This window comes from Musca domestica, unplaced genomic scaffold (assembly GCF_030504385.1).
Source record: "Musca domestica strain aabys unplaced genomic scaffold, Musca_domestica.polishedcontigs.V.1.1 236, whole genome shotgun sequence".
NCBI classification, from domain to species: Eukaryota; Metazoa; Arthropoda; class Insecta; order Diptera; family Muscidae; genus Musca; species Musca domestica.
Window position 1 is genome coordinate 160,320 of NW_026712270.1, and position 18,786 is coordinate 179,105.

At 36.2% G+C, this 18,786-nt stretch overlaps 1 protein-coding gene across 1 annotated transcript in view; it reads left to right on the forward strand.

Moving 5' to 3' along the window:
• The window catches only part of LOC109613434 (uncharacterized), a 57,866-nt gene extending 52,548 nt beyond the window's left edge, over positions 1-5,318 (forward strand). Inside the window, exons 5-7 of the mRNA XM_059123180.1 lie at positions 848-991; positions 3,684-3,893; positions 4,106-5,318. Coding sequence (XP_058979163.1) covers positions 848-991; positions 3,684-3,893; positions 4,106-4,278 — 527 coding nt within the window. The 3' untranslated portion in view covers positions 4,279-5,318. The remainder of the gene's footprint in view (positions 1-847; positions 992-3,683; positions 3,894-4,105) is intronic.
• The last annotated feature ends 13,468 nt before the right edge of the window (positions 5,319-18,786 follow it).

Genomic DNA, 18,786 nt, shown 5'->3' on the forward strand with positions numbered 1-18,786 from the left:
TATGTCATCGGCTGGCTTCTTCGTAAAATAACAAAGGAGCGTTGGGCCAAAATCGAAACAGGTCAACCTAAAACTCCTTTGGTTCTCTACGAAGAAGCCAGTCGATGACTTAAGCCAGTCAAAAAAGCTTTTTATGTATTCTAACCTGAAGCCAAATAATTTAAGGTGACGGTACATAAGCAGTTTAGCATCAAAGCTTGTCATATTCATGTCAAATTATAAAGGGAGACGACAGCAGAATTTAAATGCGGCTCTGGCATCCCTTTATGATATTTCACAAAATATGCCATGCGAAGACTTTAAGCTGCTTATGTGCTCACACCTTTAGTGTCATCATCAACTCGACTCTCTGCTTGCTAAGTTCACTAACAACCTGGCGCAAAATTCAGTTGAGCGCTTCACTGATGATGAGCTGCTGAACTAGTTCTTTTACGAAGAAGAAGCCAAGCGATGACTTAAGGTGAAAATACATAAAAAGCCTTTTGACTGGCTTAAGGTGAGAATACATAAAACGCTTTTTTCATTAATAAAGGGCGTAAGGCGAAAATCGAACTGAGTCAATCTCAAAACGCTTTTTTGACGAATAAAGGAGCGTAAGGCGAAAATCGAACTAAGTCAACCTATAACTCCTTTTTTCCTCTACGAAAAAGCCAGCTGATGACTTAAGGCCGTCAAAAAGGCTTTTTATGTACTCTCACCTTTAAGCCAATCAAAAAAAAAGTGTTTTATGTGTTCGATGTCCCAAAATTACGCATTTTATAGAAATTGGTCCTTCGAGAGCAAGAAATTTAATTATTTGTTTAGGTTATCAATTAAATGTTTTCCCTTACATTTTATTCGCTTTCAGAATTTCGAGAAGCATTTCGCCTTTTCGATAAAGATGGCGACGGTTGCATTACCAAGGAGGAGCTGGGTACGGTTATGCGTTCGCTGGGTCAATTTGCACGTGTCGAAGAGCTGCAGGAAATGTTGCAGGAAATTGATGTTGATGGTAAGTAGTAACGAAGAAGAATGACAGAGGGAGGGCAGGACATATACCTGTCGGCGTTTGTTATGGGCAATATTTGCTAAAATTACTGTCCAGTTACAATACAGGGTGAGATGAAAAAACTTGCAACCAACTTCAGACTGCTGTCATTTCAAAGCCACTCGCCCGACAGCTGTTAAAATTATTCCAGTGACAGCTGATTATATTGTTTACAAGCGTACCAATGCATTTTGGTGAGAATTTTCCAGAAAAAAAGTTATTCGTGATGGAATTCAAGCGTGATTCGGTGTGATTTCTTTATATTTGGCTGGAAAACCACCAAAAGTGGCTTTCGTCGGAGCACTTCAGCATTTAAATGTGAATAAATCTTTTGTGTCTCGTACCATCGCTCGTTACCGCTCGATACTGGTAACATAGCCCGACGACGTCAAGGAAGTGGACGGAAGAAAAAGCAAAATCAGCAAAAATGCTTCGAAAAGTAATGAAGCGACTTGATCGAAACCCACGTCGCCGTGACCGAAAAATGGCTCGTGAGCTGAACATATCGGAATATTCCATTTGGCAAATATTGAAAAATGAGCTCGGGGTAAAGCTATTGAAATTCCAAAAAGTGCAAGAACTTACACCGCAACAGAGAGAAAATAGACGACTCAAAAGAGCTAAAGAGTTGCTCCGCTTGGCGGAAAGTGGTGAACTGGCGAATTTTGGTTTTCTCCGATCAGAGAAAACATTTGTTGTCCAGTAGTTTGTAACAAACAAAATGCTCGGATTTACTTGCCAAAGAGGTCAGCTGAAAATGTGTACCTTCGGTTGGCCAACAGAACCAGAACTAAAGCACTGGCAATGTTGATAGTGTGACCCGCCATAACAGCCGATGATCGCTCTCCGTTCATATTAATCGACAGTGGCATCAGAATAAATGCCAAATATTATCGCGAAAAATATTCTGGAGGGTATATTAAAGCCTTGGGCACGCAAACATTTTGGCTGCAGACCTTGGACATTCCAGCAGGACTCAGCACCATCGCACTCATGACGCGCTACGCAAGCATGGTTACTCAATGAGGTTCCTCCCTTCATTTCCAGCGCACAATGGCCACCACAAAATCTCCGGATACCAATCCGATGGACTATTGTGTCTGGAGTATTTTGGAAAGCAAGGTTGGCACTAAATCAAATACCAAAGTGTCGATCACCTCAAGCAAGCGCTTCGCCGGGAATGGACCAAAATACCGCAGAGCAACATTCGGGCAGCGTGTGACGGTTTCAATGGCCTTTAAAGGCCATAATTCGTGCTAAAGGTGGCCAATTCGAACCAATCTAAACTTATTCTAAAATTTGATGCTATTTCCGACATTTTTTGTTTTCATTCAATAAAATTTAAAGCAAGCGCTTCGTCGGAAATGGGCCAAAATACCGCAGAGCAACATTCGGGCAGCGTGTGACGCGGTTTCATTGGCTATTTGAAGGCCATAATTGATGGCATTGGTGACCAATTCCAACAAATCTAAACTTATTCTAAAAAAATTATTATTCAAAAAAAATTAAAAAAAAAAATGTAAAAATTATGGCGTTTGACTTTGTTGCAGTTTTTTTATCTCACCCTGTATGTGCTTTACTCATGTATTTCACAACTGAAATGTCATCCATGTATCACACGTTATTTGCAACTTCTACATATGGACAATTTTATATGACATATGTAAAAAACATATCATCTAATAGAGCCTTTAAAAACTTACCTCTTTTTTGTTTTGCTATCCATTTTGATTTTCACAAACGTAAACAATTTGTAAACAGCTGATTGATGTTCTGCAGCGTTGCCATATGAAAGTTTCTGAAAGGAAATGAAGAAATTTTCCAAGAAAACAAATGTCAATAGAACAATGTGCCTTGATTCTTCTACCAAAAAAGAAAAACGCTGACATGTGTGAGAAAAAAATCTTGTGGCGAGAATACTGGCATAAGACATCGACTGGCTTTCTCGTAAAAGAAAAAAGGAGTTTTAGGGTGACTTAGTTCAATTTTGACCCACATTTTAAACAAGCGCACCCTAATTCCTTTACGAAAAAGTCAGCCGGTGACTTATATTAGAAAAAAATGCTCTTATGTATTCTCACCTGATAATGTTTAAACCTCTTTAGAATTAAACATTTATGCATGACAGAATAATACAGGTAAATGCATCAACGCCTGGGAGCATTGATATGTAAAAAAAATTAAATCTTTTTTTTTTCAAATATAAGTAGATTTTTATATGTTTTCTTATACGACGTCATTCGGAGGTTGTTATAAACCGCGTTTTTCAACAATTTTTGCAAATTCAAATAATTTTTCATTCAACATTTTCAATTCGAAAATTGGTTTGACAGTTCATTGTCCCAGCAGCTGTGTCGACGCGTCTACCCATATTCTTGTACCATGCTTTTATGTTTGGGTGCACTCAATTGAACTAGGGAACTAGGTGAACTAGTTCTTGTTAGAAAAAAATTTCTAAAACTAGAAAAAGTTTCAAAGACCGCTCCCATTATTGGATAAATTGGCGAGAAATATTTATATGAGTTTGTCAGGTTTTGAATTCTGACGTCTTTTTTCCTTTTTTTGTGGTATCTATAAAAATCTTTTCTTCCATTACTTTTTTGAAACTAAATGAATGCTTTATTTCCGACCATTAATAAAACCTTGTTTAAAATAGGCGATGGAAATGTTAGTTTTGAGGAGTTTGTGGATATTCTCTCGAATATGGCCTATGAAGATAAGTCTGGTCTCTCATCGGCCGATCAAGAAGAACGTGAGTTGCGTGATGCCTTTCGTGTGTTCGACAAACATAATCGTGGCTACATAACGGCATCGGATTTAAGGGCTGTATTGCAGTGTCTGGGAGAGGATTTAGATGAAGAAGAAAGTAAGTAAAAGAGAAAAAACTTGTCAACCATAAAATGTTTACCCTTTGTTTTGCAAAGCCAATAAAATATTTAGCATATTCTTGACCTTGCAGGTTATGAAAATATCCATAAAGTTTTTTTTTTTATCAAACTTTAACTAATAAAGTTTTGTTTTTATTTTGTTTTTATTTTTGCATATTTTTAATTTCTCTTCCCACCACCACCCACACAGTTGAAGACATGATTAAGGAAGTCGATGTTGACGGTGATGGCCGTATTGATTTCTATGAATTTGTTCATGCCTTGGGCGAGCCGGAGGACTCTCAAGAAAACGACGAAGAGGAAGAGAACACCACATCACCATTGCCAACACCAAAATCGAATGTTTCCATAACATATGAATAAATTTAAGAAACTCGTGAGAGAGAAAGAAAGAGAGAGGTTAGAAGAGCAGTCAAGTTAACTCATTTGAATTCACTTGCAATTCAAGCCAAGGCAAAACCGAACGAAGAAGAACAAGAAGAAAATCATGCAAACAAGGAAACACCATAAGAACTAACCCAAACCAACCAACACAACCCACATAAGGAATAAAAGTAATCAAAATTTAAATGAATATCAAACTTTTTTTCTAAAAACCACTTAGCTTCAATATAAGAAAAATTAAAAAAAAAAAAACGTCAACAAGAGAAAACATTTTTTTAGAAACTAATAATGTGTGAACTTTTTTAAAGACTCTCTTCGTAAGAAATATAAAATGGAAAACTAATTTAGATTTTAGAGAACACATATCCGAAAAATCCCCTGTCGTTTATTTCATATTCCAATATTTAACATTTTGCAGACTAAACTTCTATTTTCGATAGCAAATTCTGTTTGCAGGGAGAAAAGTTGTTATCGACAACTTTTCTACACCAAAAGCTGTTATCGACAACTTTTCTACAACGAAAAGTTGTTATCGACAACTTTTCTACAACGAAAAGTTGTTATCGACAACTTTTCTGCAATGAAAAGTTGTTATCGACAACTTTTCTACAACGAAAAGTTGTTATCGACAACTTTTCTACAACGAAAAGTTGTTATCGACAACTTTCCTATGCAGAAAAATTGTTATCGACAACTTTCCTATGCAGAAAAATTGTTGTCGACAACTTTCCTATGCAGAAAAATTGTTATCGACAACTTTCCTATGCAGAAAAATTGTTATCGACAACTTTTCTAGGCGGAAAAGTTGTTATCGACAACTTTTCTAGGCGGAAAAGTTGTTATCGACAACTTTTCTAGGCGGAAAAGTTGTTATCGACAACTTTTCGAGGCGGAAAAGTTGTTATCGACAACTTTTCGAGGCGGAAAAGTTGTTATCGACAACTTTTCGAGGCGGAAAAGTTGTTATCGACAACTTTTCTATACAGAAAAGTTGTTATCGACCACTTTTCTATACAGAAAAGTTGTTATCGACCACTTTTCTATAGAGAAAAGTTGTTATCGACAACTTTTCTATAGAGAAAAGTTGTTATCGACAACTTTTCTATAGAGAAAAGTTGTTATCGACAACTTTTCTATAGAGAAAAGTTGTTATCGACAACTTTTCTATAGAGAAAAGTTGTTATCGACAACTTTTCTACACTGAAAAGTTGTTATCGACCACTTTTCTACACTGAAAAGTTGTTATCGACCACTTTTCTATACAGAAAAGTTGTTATCGACCACTTTTCTATACAGAAAAGTTGTTATCGACCACTTTTCTATAGAGAAAAGTTGTTATCGACAACTTTTCTATGCAGAAGAGTTGTTATCGACAACTTTTCTATGCAGAAAAGTTGCTATCGAAAACTTTTCTATACAGAAAAATTGTTATCGACCACTTATCTATACAAAAAAGTTGTTATCGACCACTTACCTATACAGAAAAGTTGTTATCGACCACTTATCTATACAGAAAAGTTGTTATCGACCACTTATCTATACAGAAAAGTTGTTATCGATAACTTTTCTATACAGAAAAGTTGTTATCGACAACTTTTCTATGCAGAAAAGTTGCTATCGAAAAATTTTCTATACAGAAAAATTGCTATCGACAACTTTTCTATACAGAAAACTTGCTATCGAACACTTTTCTAGGCGGAAAAGTTGTTATCGACATTTTTTCTATAGATAAAAGTTGTTATGGACAACTTTTCTACAGGAAAGACCACTTCGACCACTTGTCTATAAAGGGAAGTTGTTATCGACAAATTTTCTTGGCGGAACAGTTGTTATCGACAACCTTCTAGGCGGAAAGGTTGTTGTCGATAATTTTTCTACGCAGAAAAGTTGTTATCGACAACTTTTCTAGGCGAAAAACTTGTTATGGAAAACTTTTCTATGCAAAAGAGTTGTTATCGACAACTTTCCTTTGCAAAAGAGTTGTTATCGACAACTTTCCTATGCAAAAGAGTTGTTATCGACAACTTTTCTATGCAAAAGAGTTGTTATCGACAGCTTTTCTAGGCGGAAAAGTTGTTATCGACCACTTTTCTATACATAAAAGTTGTTACCGACCACTTTTCTACACAGAAAAGTTGTTATCTACAACTTTTCTATGCAGAAAACTTGTTATCGACAACTTTTCTATGCAGAAAACTTGTTATCGACAACTTTTCTGTGCAGAAAACTTGTTATCGATAACTTTTCTATGCAGAAACGTTGTTATCGACAACTTTTCTGTTCCGAAAACTTGTTATCGACAACTTTTCCGTACCGAAAACTTGTTATCGACAACTTTTCTGTTCCGAAAACTTGTTATCGACAACTTTTCCGTACCGAAAACTTGTTATCGACAACTTTTCTATACCGAAAACATGTTATCGACAACTTTTCTGTACTGAAAACTTGTTTTCGACAACTTTTCTGTACCGAAAATTTGTTTTCGACAACTTTTCTGTACCGAAAACTTGTTATCGACAACTTTTCTGTCCCGAAAACTTGTTATCGACAACTTTTCTGTACCGAAAAGTGGTTATCGGCAACATTTCTTTACTGTGAAGTTGTTATCGACAACTTTTCTATACCGAAAACTTGTTATCGACAACTTTTCAAACTAAAACTCTTCTTTTTGCAACATAGAAAAATCTTAAATCTCCAAACATATCAACCCTAGACTTTATTCATTATCCGCGCACCTTTATTAGAATACATAACCATTTACTCCGGAACGGAATATCAAAATAATAATCCCTTTAAATCTATAAATTTTTATAACTTTTTAACCCACAAAAATGTATCCTTGTACTATAAAAATATTGTAACAATTAGTCAAAATATAGTACTTAAATCAAATCTAATATCATGAAATATTAACAATTTTAAATTTAACTAATAATATTATTATAATAATTATACTTACAACTTATGGCATAAACTTACATTCATATTTAGCTCCAACTTGACATAATGATTGGCTTTTAAAAATATTTAATTCAAATTAAATTGATAAAAATATGATAATATGTAATAATTTCGATAAATGATTGTAAAAAAAATCCGAAATAATATTTAACTTAATTTCAATAAACATTTAAAAGATAATTAACAAAAAAAAAATGCAAAAATTTTGTTGTTTTCACTAATATATTGGAAGACGTTCAAAGAGGTAAAGTATTCTTGGCAGGTGTATTATCGATAACATTAAATATTTCTGTGTAGAACAGTTGCTATTGATAACTTTTTGACATGCTCATTCCAAGATGATAATGACACTATTTTTTCTAGGCAAGCTGTTTGGAAAAACCAAGAAAAAATCAACATCATTGGACTTTGCTGTGTAGAAATACCGTTATAGACAACATTCCCCTCGACGACATTGCTTATCGACAACACATCTTCATAGAGATGTTGTAATTCTCTTATTGTGAGAGAGCGATAAAAATAGTTAATTGTAATTTGTAGAATAAAGGTATTTTCCCTGAGTTTCATTTCAAGTGATGCAATTCATTAAGGGCATCTGGGAAGCTTTATGAGTTAGTCATTATTTGTTCACCAACACTAAAATATGGGCGGCATGAAATTCAAGCCCCAAAAACTGTATCTTTAATAGGGACCTATAGTTGCGTTTAATTTTTTTTGTATCCAAACCTCCCCTCCTCAACTATGGAATCAGTAAAACAAAAAATGGAAACAACTGAATTGTTAACTGCAACATTGCCTTCCTTGGCAAAGTAAATAAGTTGTGGCGGAAAATGTTTATCTGCCCTTTGGGTCCTCTAATGGTATTTTGCATAGATTCAACTTGTTTTTTGTTTTCTATTTTGTTTCTGTTTACATCTGGTTTTTGCATTGTTATGTTTCCCCCTTTCCGCTCTGTGGGGCCATGACAAATGTGGAAAACCACCAACATGGACATCCAGCAGTCATTGTTTGGGCATAGGTTTACCGAGAAAGACAACAGGAGAGCAAAAAAAAAAAAAAAAAAAAAAAAAAAAAGGACAGAACTGAAACATGCTGGGCTTGGAGGATTCATGGTAATTTAATGCGGTCAAAATGTTGTTATCTAGAATTGGGTTAACAACATTTATTTGGATTCTTTTAAAAATAGAGATTGGAGAACTATTCAAAATGGCATAACACAATCATGTTTAGAATAAAATGTGAGAAAATCAAGGTGATTTTCGGGAAGGTTACAGGTTAGTTTGAAATGTGAATGTCAATTGGTTAGATATTGAAGTCGTTTGGAGGAACTTAATTTAGTTTGTAATTTAGTGCTAGGGTAGGGGATGTATGCGGGTAAGTTGTCGACAAAGTGTTTTAGATGTGGAAGAGCTGATATCGACCACTTTTCTAGGCGGAAAAGTTGTTATCGACAACTTTTCTCGGCGGAAAAAATGTTATCGACAACTTCTCTGTGCAGAAAAATTGTTATCGACAACTTTTCTAGGCGGAAATGTTGTTATCGACAACTTTTCTAGGCGGATAAGTTGTTATCGACAACTTTTCTAGGCGGAAAAGTCGTTATCGACAACGTTTATAGACAGAACAGTTGTTATCGACAACTTTTCTAGACGGAACAGTTGTTATCGACAACTTTTCTAGACGGAACAGTTGTTATCGACAACTTTTCTAGATGGAACAGTTGTTACCGACAACTTTTCTAGACGGAACAGTTGTTATCGACAACTTTTTTAGACGGAACAGTTGTTATCGACAACTTTTCTAGACGGAACAGTTGTTATCGACAACTTTTCTATACCGAAAAGTTGTTATCGACAACTTTTCTATGCGGAAAGGTTGTTATCGACAACTTTTCCATATGAAAAAGTTGTTATCGACAACTTTTCCATATGAAAAAGTTGTTATCGACAACTTTTCCATATGAAAAAGTTGTTATCGATAACTTTTCTATGCGAAAGAGTTGTTATCGACAAGGCGGAACAGTTGTTATCGACAACTTTTCTATGGGGAAAAGTTGTTATCGACAATTCTTCTAGGCGGAAAAGTTGTTATCGACAATTTTTCTAGGCGGAAAAGTTGTTATCGGCAACTTTTCTATCGGGAAAAGTTGTTATCGACAACTTTTCTATGGGGAAAACTTTTCTATGCGGAAAAGTTGTTTTCGACAACTTTTCTATACAGAAAAGTTGTTATCGACAACTTTTCTATACAGATAAGTTATTATCGATAACTTTTCTATATTGAAAAGTTGTTATCGATAACCTTTCTATACAGAAAAGTTGTTATCGGCAACTTTTCTATGCATAAAAGTTTGTTATCGACAACTTTTCTATACAGAAAAGTTATTATCGATAACTTTTCTAGTCGGAAATGTTATTATCGATAACTTTTCTATATTGAAAAGTTGTTATCGATAACCTTTCTATACAGAAAAGTTGTTATCGGCAACTTTTCTATGCAGAAAAGTTTGTTATCGACAACTTTTCTATGCAGAAAAGTTTGTTATCGACAACTTTTCTATGCAGAAAAGTTGTGATCGACAATTTTTTTATACAAAAATGTTGTTATCGACAACTTTTCTATACAGAAAAGTTATTATCGATAACTTTTCTAGTCGGAAATGTTATTATCGATAACTTTTCTATATTGAAAAGTTGTTATCGATAACCTTTCTATACAGAAAAGTTGTTATCTATACAGAAAAGTTGTTATCTATACAGAAAAGTTGTTATCGACAACTTTTCTATACAGAAAAGTTGTTATCGACAACTTTTCTATACAGAAAAGTTGTTATCGACAACTTTTCTAGGCGGAACAGTTGTTATCGACAACTTTTCTCGGCGGAGCAGTTGTTATCGACAACTTTTCAAGGCGGAACAGTTGTTATCGACAACTTTTCTCGGCGGAACAGTTGTTATCGACAACTTTTCAAGGCGGAAAAGTTGTTATCGACAACTTTTCTCGGCGGAACAGTTGTTATCGACAACTTTTCTCGGCGGAACAGTTGTTATCGACAACTTTTCAAGGCGGAACAGTTGTTATCGACAACTTTTCAAGGCGGAAAAGTTGTTATCGACAACTTTTCTGTGCAGAAAAATTGTTATCGACAACTTTTCTGTGCAGAAAAATTGTAACGACAACTTTTCTGTGCAGAAAAATTGTTATCGACAACTTTTCTGTGCAGAAAAATTGTTATCGACAACTTTTCTGTGCAAAAAAATTGTAACGACAACTTTTCTGTGCAGAAAAATTGTAACGACAACTTTTCTATGCAGAAAAATTGTTATCGACAACTTCTCTGTGCAGAAAAAAATTGTTATAGACAACTTTTTTAGGCGGAAATGTTGTTATCGACAACTTTTCTAGGCGGAAATGTTGTTATCGAAAACTTTTCTAGGCGGATAAGTTGTTATCGACAACTTTTCTAGGCGGAAAAGTCGTTATCGACAACTTTTCTAGGCGGAAAAGTCGTTATCGACAACTTTTCTATACAGAAAAGTTGTTATCGACAACTTTTCTATACAGAAAAGTTATTATCGATAACTTTTCTAGTCGGAAATGTTATTATCGATAACTTTTCTATATTGAAAAGTTGTTATCGATAACCTTTCTATACAGAAAAGTTGTTATCGGCAACTTTTCTATGCAGAAAAGTTTGTTATCGACAACTTTTCTATGCAGAAAAGTTGTGATCGACAATTTTTTTATACAAAAAAGTTGTTATCGACAACTTTTCTATATAGAAAAGTTGTAATCGACAATTTTTATCATCTGTATAACGTGTCTGAATATCTCTCTGTTGCCCTATAATTTCGAACTCCTTTCATATATTCTAATTTAATTTTTTTAATTGTCAAAAAAAGCCAAGCCATGTAATTTAAGTTTATCCTTTGTGTTCGAATTTTCATGTTTTTTTCTTTTTTGAAAATTACCAATGTTTGTTTTCATTTGAAACCTCAAATACCCAAGAGGTACGAATGCATCGCCCTCCCGCCCCCTGGTCAAAACACTGAGTTTTTCCCATCCCAAATGGATTGAAGTAGTTTGCCAACAAATTGAGTTCATTGAAGAAAAAACAACTCCATTGTTGCTGTCAAATGAAGACGATTGAGAGACTTATATCCATTGTTTGCTCTATTCCCGGCGGGGAGGGTTGCATCATGTGTTGCAATCTGCAATGTTAGTTAGGATTACAGTACAAAGATGATATGGTATGACGGAGAGAAATAGCAATTGAGTATATGAAGGAGAGAAAGAGAGTATTGAACGACAACAATAAAATATATGAAAGAGAGAAAGAGAGTATTGATAGTGAAACGGGAAATATTTTATGTATTTTAAATATCGATTTTTATTTATCGATCTACAGAAAAGAAGTTATGTATCGACATAATTTCTGTATGAAAAGGTTGTTATCGATAATTTTGTTCTCTGTTAAAGTAAAATTTGAAGTATTCTCCAGAAATAAATAAATAAATAAATTTCAATAAAAAGTCCTTATGGCATTATTATGAAGCGCCCATTTACCTCCCTAATGCCTTGGCATTTTTTCGTACCTCTCGACATCCATATGCAATTATCTCCGCTGGAATTGCTTGAAAGTTTCTTCTCCTTTTTTTTTGCTTTCCTTCTGCTTTGCTCGTTGCTGTGCGCGCCAAGACAAAAGACACATTAAACTTTAATGACGACAAACTGTGTGTGCGAATGTATCCTTGCAAAAAAGGCACTCAACTATGGCCAAGGAATTCGGCAGCAAAGGAAGAGACAACTTTAAATTAATGCTATTACGGAACATTTTCATTTCAATGAAGTAAAAATTGCAAAAATACTTTTCAGTTTTATTTTCAGGTTTTTTTTGAGAATATTTTAATATAATTAAATGGAATGAATTTTAATTGAAGTGCAGAACACTTTGGGCAGAAGAGAGAGACGGAAAATAGTGAAGTGGCAAGTGTAGGTGTCTTGTAATCTCGAGAATATTTTATTTGACACCTTGGACAGGTTCTCGATTTAAATGTCAATATTGAGGGTGATAGTTGGGCGTTTAATTGGGGGGTGGTAAATGGAAACGAAATTTGGCAGGATATTCTTCTTAAAGTCCAATTGATTTAAGAAAGACAGTACAGGATGATATGAAACAAGTAAAAAAGCTTGAATACCCTCCACCATTTGGAACGAATTTGGCAATTCTCAAAAACAATAAAATCCGTTAAAAATTCTGTTAAAATCTTAAAAATACCGAATGTAGCTGTTATATTAGGGTCTATACGACGACATGGACCTGCATAGGTAACATTTGTCATAAGCCATTACAATATTCAAATGCGAAACTTAAAAAAAATCGGTTATAATGTCAATAAAATCAAAATACCGAATATCGGGAGGTACCATGGGGGTCATAAGACGTGGACCTGCACAAATAATTTTCTGTCTTAGGCTGTAGAATCCATTACGAACTTCAAATGCCGAATTTGAAACAATTCTGGTGAAAAAATGTCCACAAAATCATTAAAATACCGAATATCGGGAGGTACCGTTATATGGGAGCTATACGAAGACGTGGACCTGCACAGACAATTTTCTGCAATAGGTTGTAGAATTCATTACGAACTTCAAATACCAAATTTGAAACAATTCTGGTGAAAAAATGTCGCTAAAATCATCAAAATACCGAATATCGGGAGGTCCCGTATTTGAGAGCTATACGAAGACGTGGACCTGCAAAGATAATTTTCAGTCTTAGGCTATAGTATCCATTATGAACTTCAATTACCAAATTTTGAAATAATTCCGGTGAAAAATGTTACTAAAATTATTAAAATACCGAATATCGGGAGGTAGCGTTATATGGGGGCTATACCAAAACGTGGACCTACATGGCCCATTTTCAATACCAAAAGTCCTGCAGACATAACATACATTTGAGCAAAATTTTATCGATCTACTTCAATTCGTTCGGAAGCTAGTGTGATTACCGAAAATGGACATACGGATAGACGTACGGACATAGCTAAATCGACATAGAATCTTATGCTGATCAAGAATATATATATTTTGTGGGGTCTAAAATGTGTATTTCGAGGTGTTAAAAACGGAATGACAAGCTGAATATAGCCTCCATACTATGGTGGAGGGTATAAAAAAACTGCAATAAAGTCAAAGGCCATAATTTTTAATTTTTTTTTTTAATTTTTTCGAATGAAAGCAAAAAAAGGTCGGAAATAGCATCAAAATTTTAGAATAAATTTAGATTTGTTCGAATAGGTCACCTTTGCCAGGAATTATGGCCTTTAAACGGCCAATGAAACCCAGTCACACGCTGCCTGCCCGAATGTTGCTCTGCGGTATTTTTTGGCCCATTCCCGGCGAAGCTCTTGCTTGAGGTGATCGACACATTTATATTTGGTTTGGTGCCAACCTTGCTTTCCAAAATACTCCAGACACAATAGCAGTCCAATGGATTGGTATCCGGAGATTTTGGTGGCCATTGTGCGCTGGAAATGAAGCGAGGAAGCTCATTTTGTAACCATTCTTGGGTGGCGCGTGCTGAGTGCAATGGTGCTGATGAGGTAATGTTAAGGTGCTGTTGGAATGTCCAAAGTCTGCATCTGAAAATGTTCCCATGCCCAAGGCTTTAATACACCCTCCAGAATATTTTCGCGATAATATTCGGCAATTTTTTTTTGGTGGCCATTGTGGGCTGGAAATGAAGCGAGGACCCCCATTTTGTAACCATTCTTTGGTGACGCGTGCTGAGTGCGATGGTGTTGAGTTCTGCGGCCAAAAGGTTTGCGTGCCTAAGGCTTTAATACACCCCCTTCAAAATATTTTCGCGATAATATTTGGCATTTATTCTGATGCCACGGTTGATTAATACGAGCAGAGAGCAACCATCGGCTGTTATGGCGGCCCTCACCCTCACTCACCATGACCGGCGCTTGAGTTTTGGTGGTCAAGCTGCCTCAGCTGACCTCTTTGGCAAGTAAACCCGATCCTTTTGTTTATTTACAAACTGCTGGCCAACGTATGCCATCGGAATCTCATCGGAGAACACCAAATTCGGCAGTTCACCACTTTCGGGCAAGCGAAGCAACTCTTTAGCTCTTTTGAGTCGTCGATTTTCTTTCTATTGCGGTGTAAGTTCTTGTACTTTTTTAGAATTTCAATGGCTTTAGCCCGAGCTCATTTTTCAATATTTGCCGAAGGGAGTATTGCGATATTTTCAGCTCACAAGCCATTTTCGGCCACTGTGATGCGGGTTTCGATCAAGTCGCTTTTTTACTTTTCCTACCATTTCTTGTGATGTTGCGGTTTTCCTCCGTCCACTTCCATGACTTTGTCGGGCTACGCAACCAGTATCACAATATAACGAGCGATGGTAGGAGACACAAATGATTTATTCACATTTAAATGCTGAAGACCTCTAACGATAGTCACTTTTGGTGGTTCTCCAGCCAAATATAAAGAAATCACACTATCCCGCTCGGATTCCTTTACGAATAACTTTTCTTCTCGAAAATTCTCACCAAAATGCTTTGGTACGCCTGTAAACAATATAATGAGCTGTCACTGGAATAATTTTAACCTCTGTCGGATGAGTGGCTTAGAAATGACAGCAGTCTGAAGTTGATTGCAGGTTGTTTCATCTCACCCGGTATTTTATTGCCATGTCCTGTTTTAAAGCCTTTATTTTTTTAAGGACACCATTTCACTAATCGCATGCCCCATAAAAGCAACAGACTGTCATTTATCTGTCTTTTTTTTTGCTGACCTCCAAAGAGGCCGTTTAAGACAAAAGCCCAATACAAAACACGGAAACGTTTAAAGGCATTGTCAAAGGCGCTAAATGCCAGAGCAACAGAACATCAAGGTTTCAATGCAAAGTGCTGAATGTTTTAGGTGTAGAGGTACCCCCTTTTCTTCCCCTCTCCCCTCCCCTCCCCCATTTCGAAAAAAAAACTACCTTTGACATTAGCATACCCTTCGTTGGAAACTCAATTTTGTTGAAATTGAAAGCTGCTTAAAATTTTTAAGCCACAGACATGGCAACAAGCTGTTACATTCTCCGAGTTTTTTTTTTTTTTTTTTGATTGAAAAACGACCTTCGCCCACTGAAGATGCTCTCTTCTGGAGTGGCAATTCATTTTGGTGTTCATTTAATTGAAATGTTTTAATTGCGTCAAAGATGGTGAGGGGAGTAGGTGGCCAGAGTAATTATCATCATGGCTGGTGGAATGTTTGGACAATTTGGGGGTATCTTAAATAGAACTGAATGGTGTTATAAAAAAATTGTTATCGATTTTTTTAAATAGAAAACCTGTTATCGCCTTATGTAATTCACCCACGACGGGTCAGCATTTTAAAAAAATTATAGCTCTCATGAAACCCGAACTTTTCGAAATATTTACAAATATCTCATTTAAGGTGAAGCAAGTAGTCGATATAAAATCAGACTTATGTCAGATACGAAATGGAAAAAAAAACTTGGCCCACCCCCTCAAGGAACCGCAAAATATATTTCAAAAAAATAAAATCCGTTAAAGTTTCTGTTAAAATTTTAAAAATGCCGAATGTAGCCGTATATTAGGGTGTGTACGACGACGTGGACCTCCATAGGCAACTTTTGTCATAAGCTATTACAATATTCAAATGCGAAACTTTAATAAAAAAAAATCGGTGAATAATGTCGCTAAAATCATCAAAATACGGAAAATAGGGAGGTACCGGGGTTATATTGGGGTTATACGAATGCAGAGACAATCTCCCGTCATAGGCTGTAGCATCCATTACGAACTTCAAGTACCAACTTTGAAACAATTTCGGTAAATTATGTCGCCAAAAATCATCCAAATACCGAATATCGGGAGGTACCGTTATATGAGGGCTATACGAAGACGTGGACCTGCCCAGACTATTTTCTGTCATAGGCTGTAGTATCCATTACGAGCTTCAAGTACCAACTTCGAAATGTTTCCGATGATTAATGTCGCCAAAATCCTTAAAATAACGAATATCGGGAGGTACCCTTATATGGGGGCTATACGAAGACTTGGGCCTCCACAGACAATTTTCTGTCATAGGCTGTAGTATCCATTACGAACTTCGAATATAAAATTTGAAACAATTCCGATGATTAATGTCGCTAAACTCATCGAAATGCCAAATATCGGGAGGGACCTTTATATGGGGGCTATACGAATACGGGGAACTGCCCAGACAAATTTCTGTCATAGGCTTTAAAATCCATTACGAACTTCAAATATCAAATTTGAAACAATTCCGTTAAATAATATCGCTAAAATCATCAAAATACCGAATATTGGGAGGTACCGTTATATGAGGGCTATACGAAGACGGGGACCTGCACAGACAATTTTCTATCATAGGCTGTAGTATCTATTACGAACTTCAAATGCGAAATTTGAAACAATTCCGATAAATAATGTCGGTAAAATCATCAAAATACCGAATATCGACAGGTAGCGTTATATGGAGGCTATACGACGGCGTGGACCTCCACAGACAATTTTCTGCCTTAGGCTGTAGTATCCATTACGAGCTTCAATTACCAAATTTGAAACGATTCCGGTGCAAAATGTCGCTAAAATCATTAAAATGCCGAAGATCGGGAGGTACCGTTATATGGGGGCTATACGAAGACGTGGACCTACACAGACAATTTTCTATCATAGGCTGTAGTATCCATTTCGAACTTCAAATACCAAATTTGAAACAATTCCGGTGAATAATGTCACCAAAAATCATCTAAATGCCGAAGATCGGGAGGGACCTTTATATGGGGGCTATACGAAGACGGGGACCTACACAGACAATTTTCTGTCATAGGCTGTAAGATCCATTACGAGCTTCAAGTATCAACTTTGAAACAATTTCGATGAATAAAGTTCGCAAAAATCATCAAAATACCAAATATCGGGAGGGACCTTTATATGGAGGCTATACGAAGACGTGGACCTGCACAGACAATTTTCTGTCTTAGGCTGTAGTATCCATTGCGAACTTCGAATACCAAATTTGAAACTATTCCGGTGAAAATGTCGGTAAAAATCATCCAAATACCGAAGATCGGCAGGTACCGTTATATGGGGGCTATACGACGGCGTGGATCTCCACAGACAATTTTCTGTCTTAGGCTTTAGTATTCATTACGAACTGCAAATACCAAATTTCAAACAATTCCGGTAAATTATGTCGGTAAAATCATCAAAATACCGAAAATCGGGAGGTTACGATTATATGGGGGCTATACCAAAACGTGTACCTACATGGCCCATTTTCAATACCAAAAGTCCTGCAGACATAATATACATTTGAGTAAAATTTTATCCACCTACTTCAATTCGTTCGGAAGCTAGAGTGATTTCCACAGACGGACAGTCGCCGCTAAATCGACATAGAATTTTATTCTGATCAATTTTATATATACTTCGAGGGGTCTAAAATGTGTATTTCGAGGTGTTAAAAACGTAATGACAATCCTAATATACCCTCCATACTATGGTGGAGGGCAAAAAAAAAAAAAACAAATAATTAATTTTTACAAGAAAATCTAAAAATCTAACCTACCCCATCCTTCCTCCCCGTCCACAAGTCACCGTCAGTTTGCCTGAAACTTAAATTACTTTTAAAATTGTTGATTGTTAATTAAAAATGTTCTTCGAAATTTAGTTTTGGCAAAAATTAAAGTTTAACTAAAGTTGGCTGCGAGCAATTCGCTCACTCACACACACTCACGCACACAAACAGTGGAATTTCATTGCATCCCTCGCCCAAGGCTTGCTTTCACACAAAATGTGTCCTTGCGGCCAAACAGAAGTGCAACCAAGGCAGTCACTCATCGGCATTACCAATGCCGCCATCACCAAACATTGTCACCACTGCCAGCGAAAAATGATGCCGCAGAGTGGTGTTGCCGCAGCAGCAGCTGCTGCGGGGAATATTTTACCACACACACACACACACACAGGGAAATGCACATCACGTGCATGTGTGTGTGTGAGCGGGGGGGGACCCAGTAAAAAATTGGATCATCCAACGATTAATCGTAGGACGCTCCTTTTCGAGCAATGGAGTACTCCTTAAATCTCCGACTCTCTTGCATTTTATACTCTTTTTTAACATTGCATGTCCTAGGAGGCGAGCACTCCTTTTGAGCTCCCATTGGATGACAGACGGAGTACTCGTTTTCATCTCGGAAAGGAGGACAAAGGGAGTAATCTTTGTTATCTCCTGAAAGAGCATAGACGGAGTACTCGTTTTCATATCGGAAAGGAGGACAAAGGGAGTAATCTTTGTTATCTCCTGAAAAAGCATATAGGGAGTACTCCTTTTGATCTCGGAAAGGAGAATCAAGGGAGTAATCTTTGTTATCTCCTGAAAGAGTAAAAGAAAGTAAAGAAGTAAAAGAAAAGAGTAAAATAAAGAATATATATTTTATCATTTATTTTTAACGAAAAAAAAACAAAT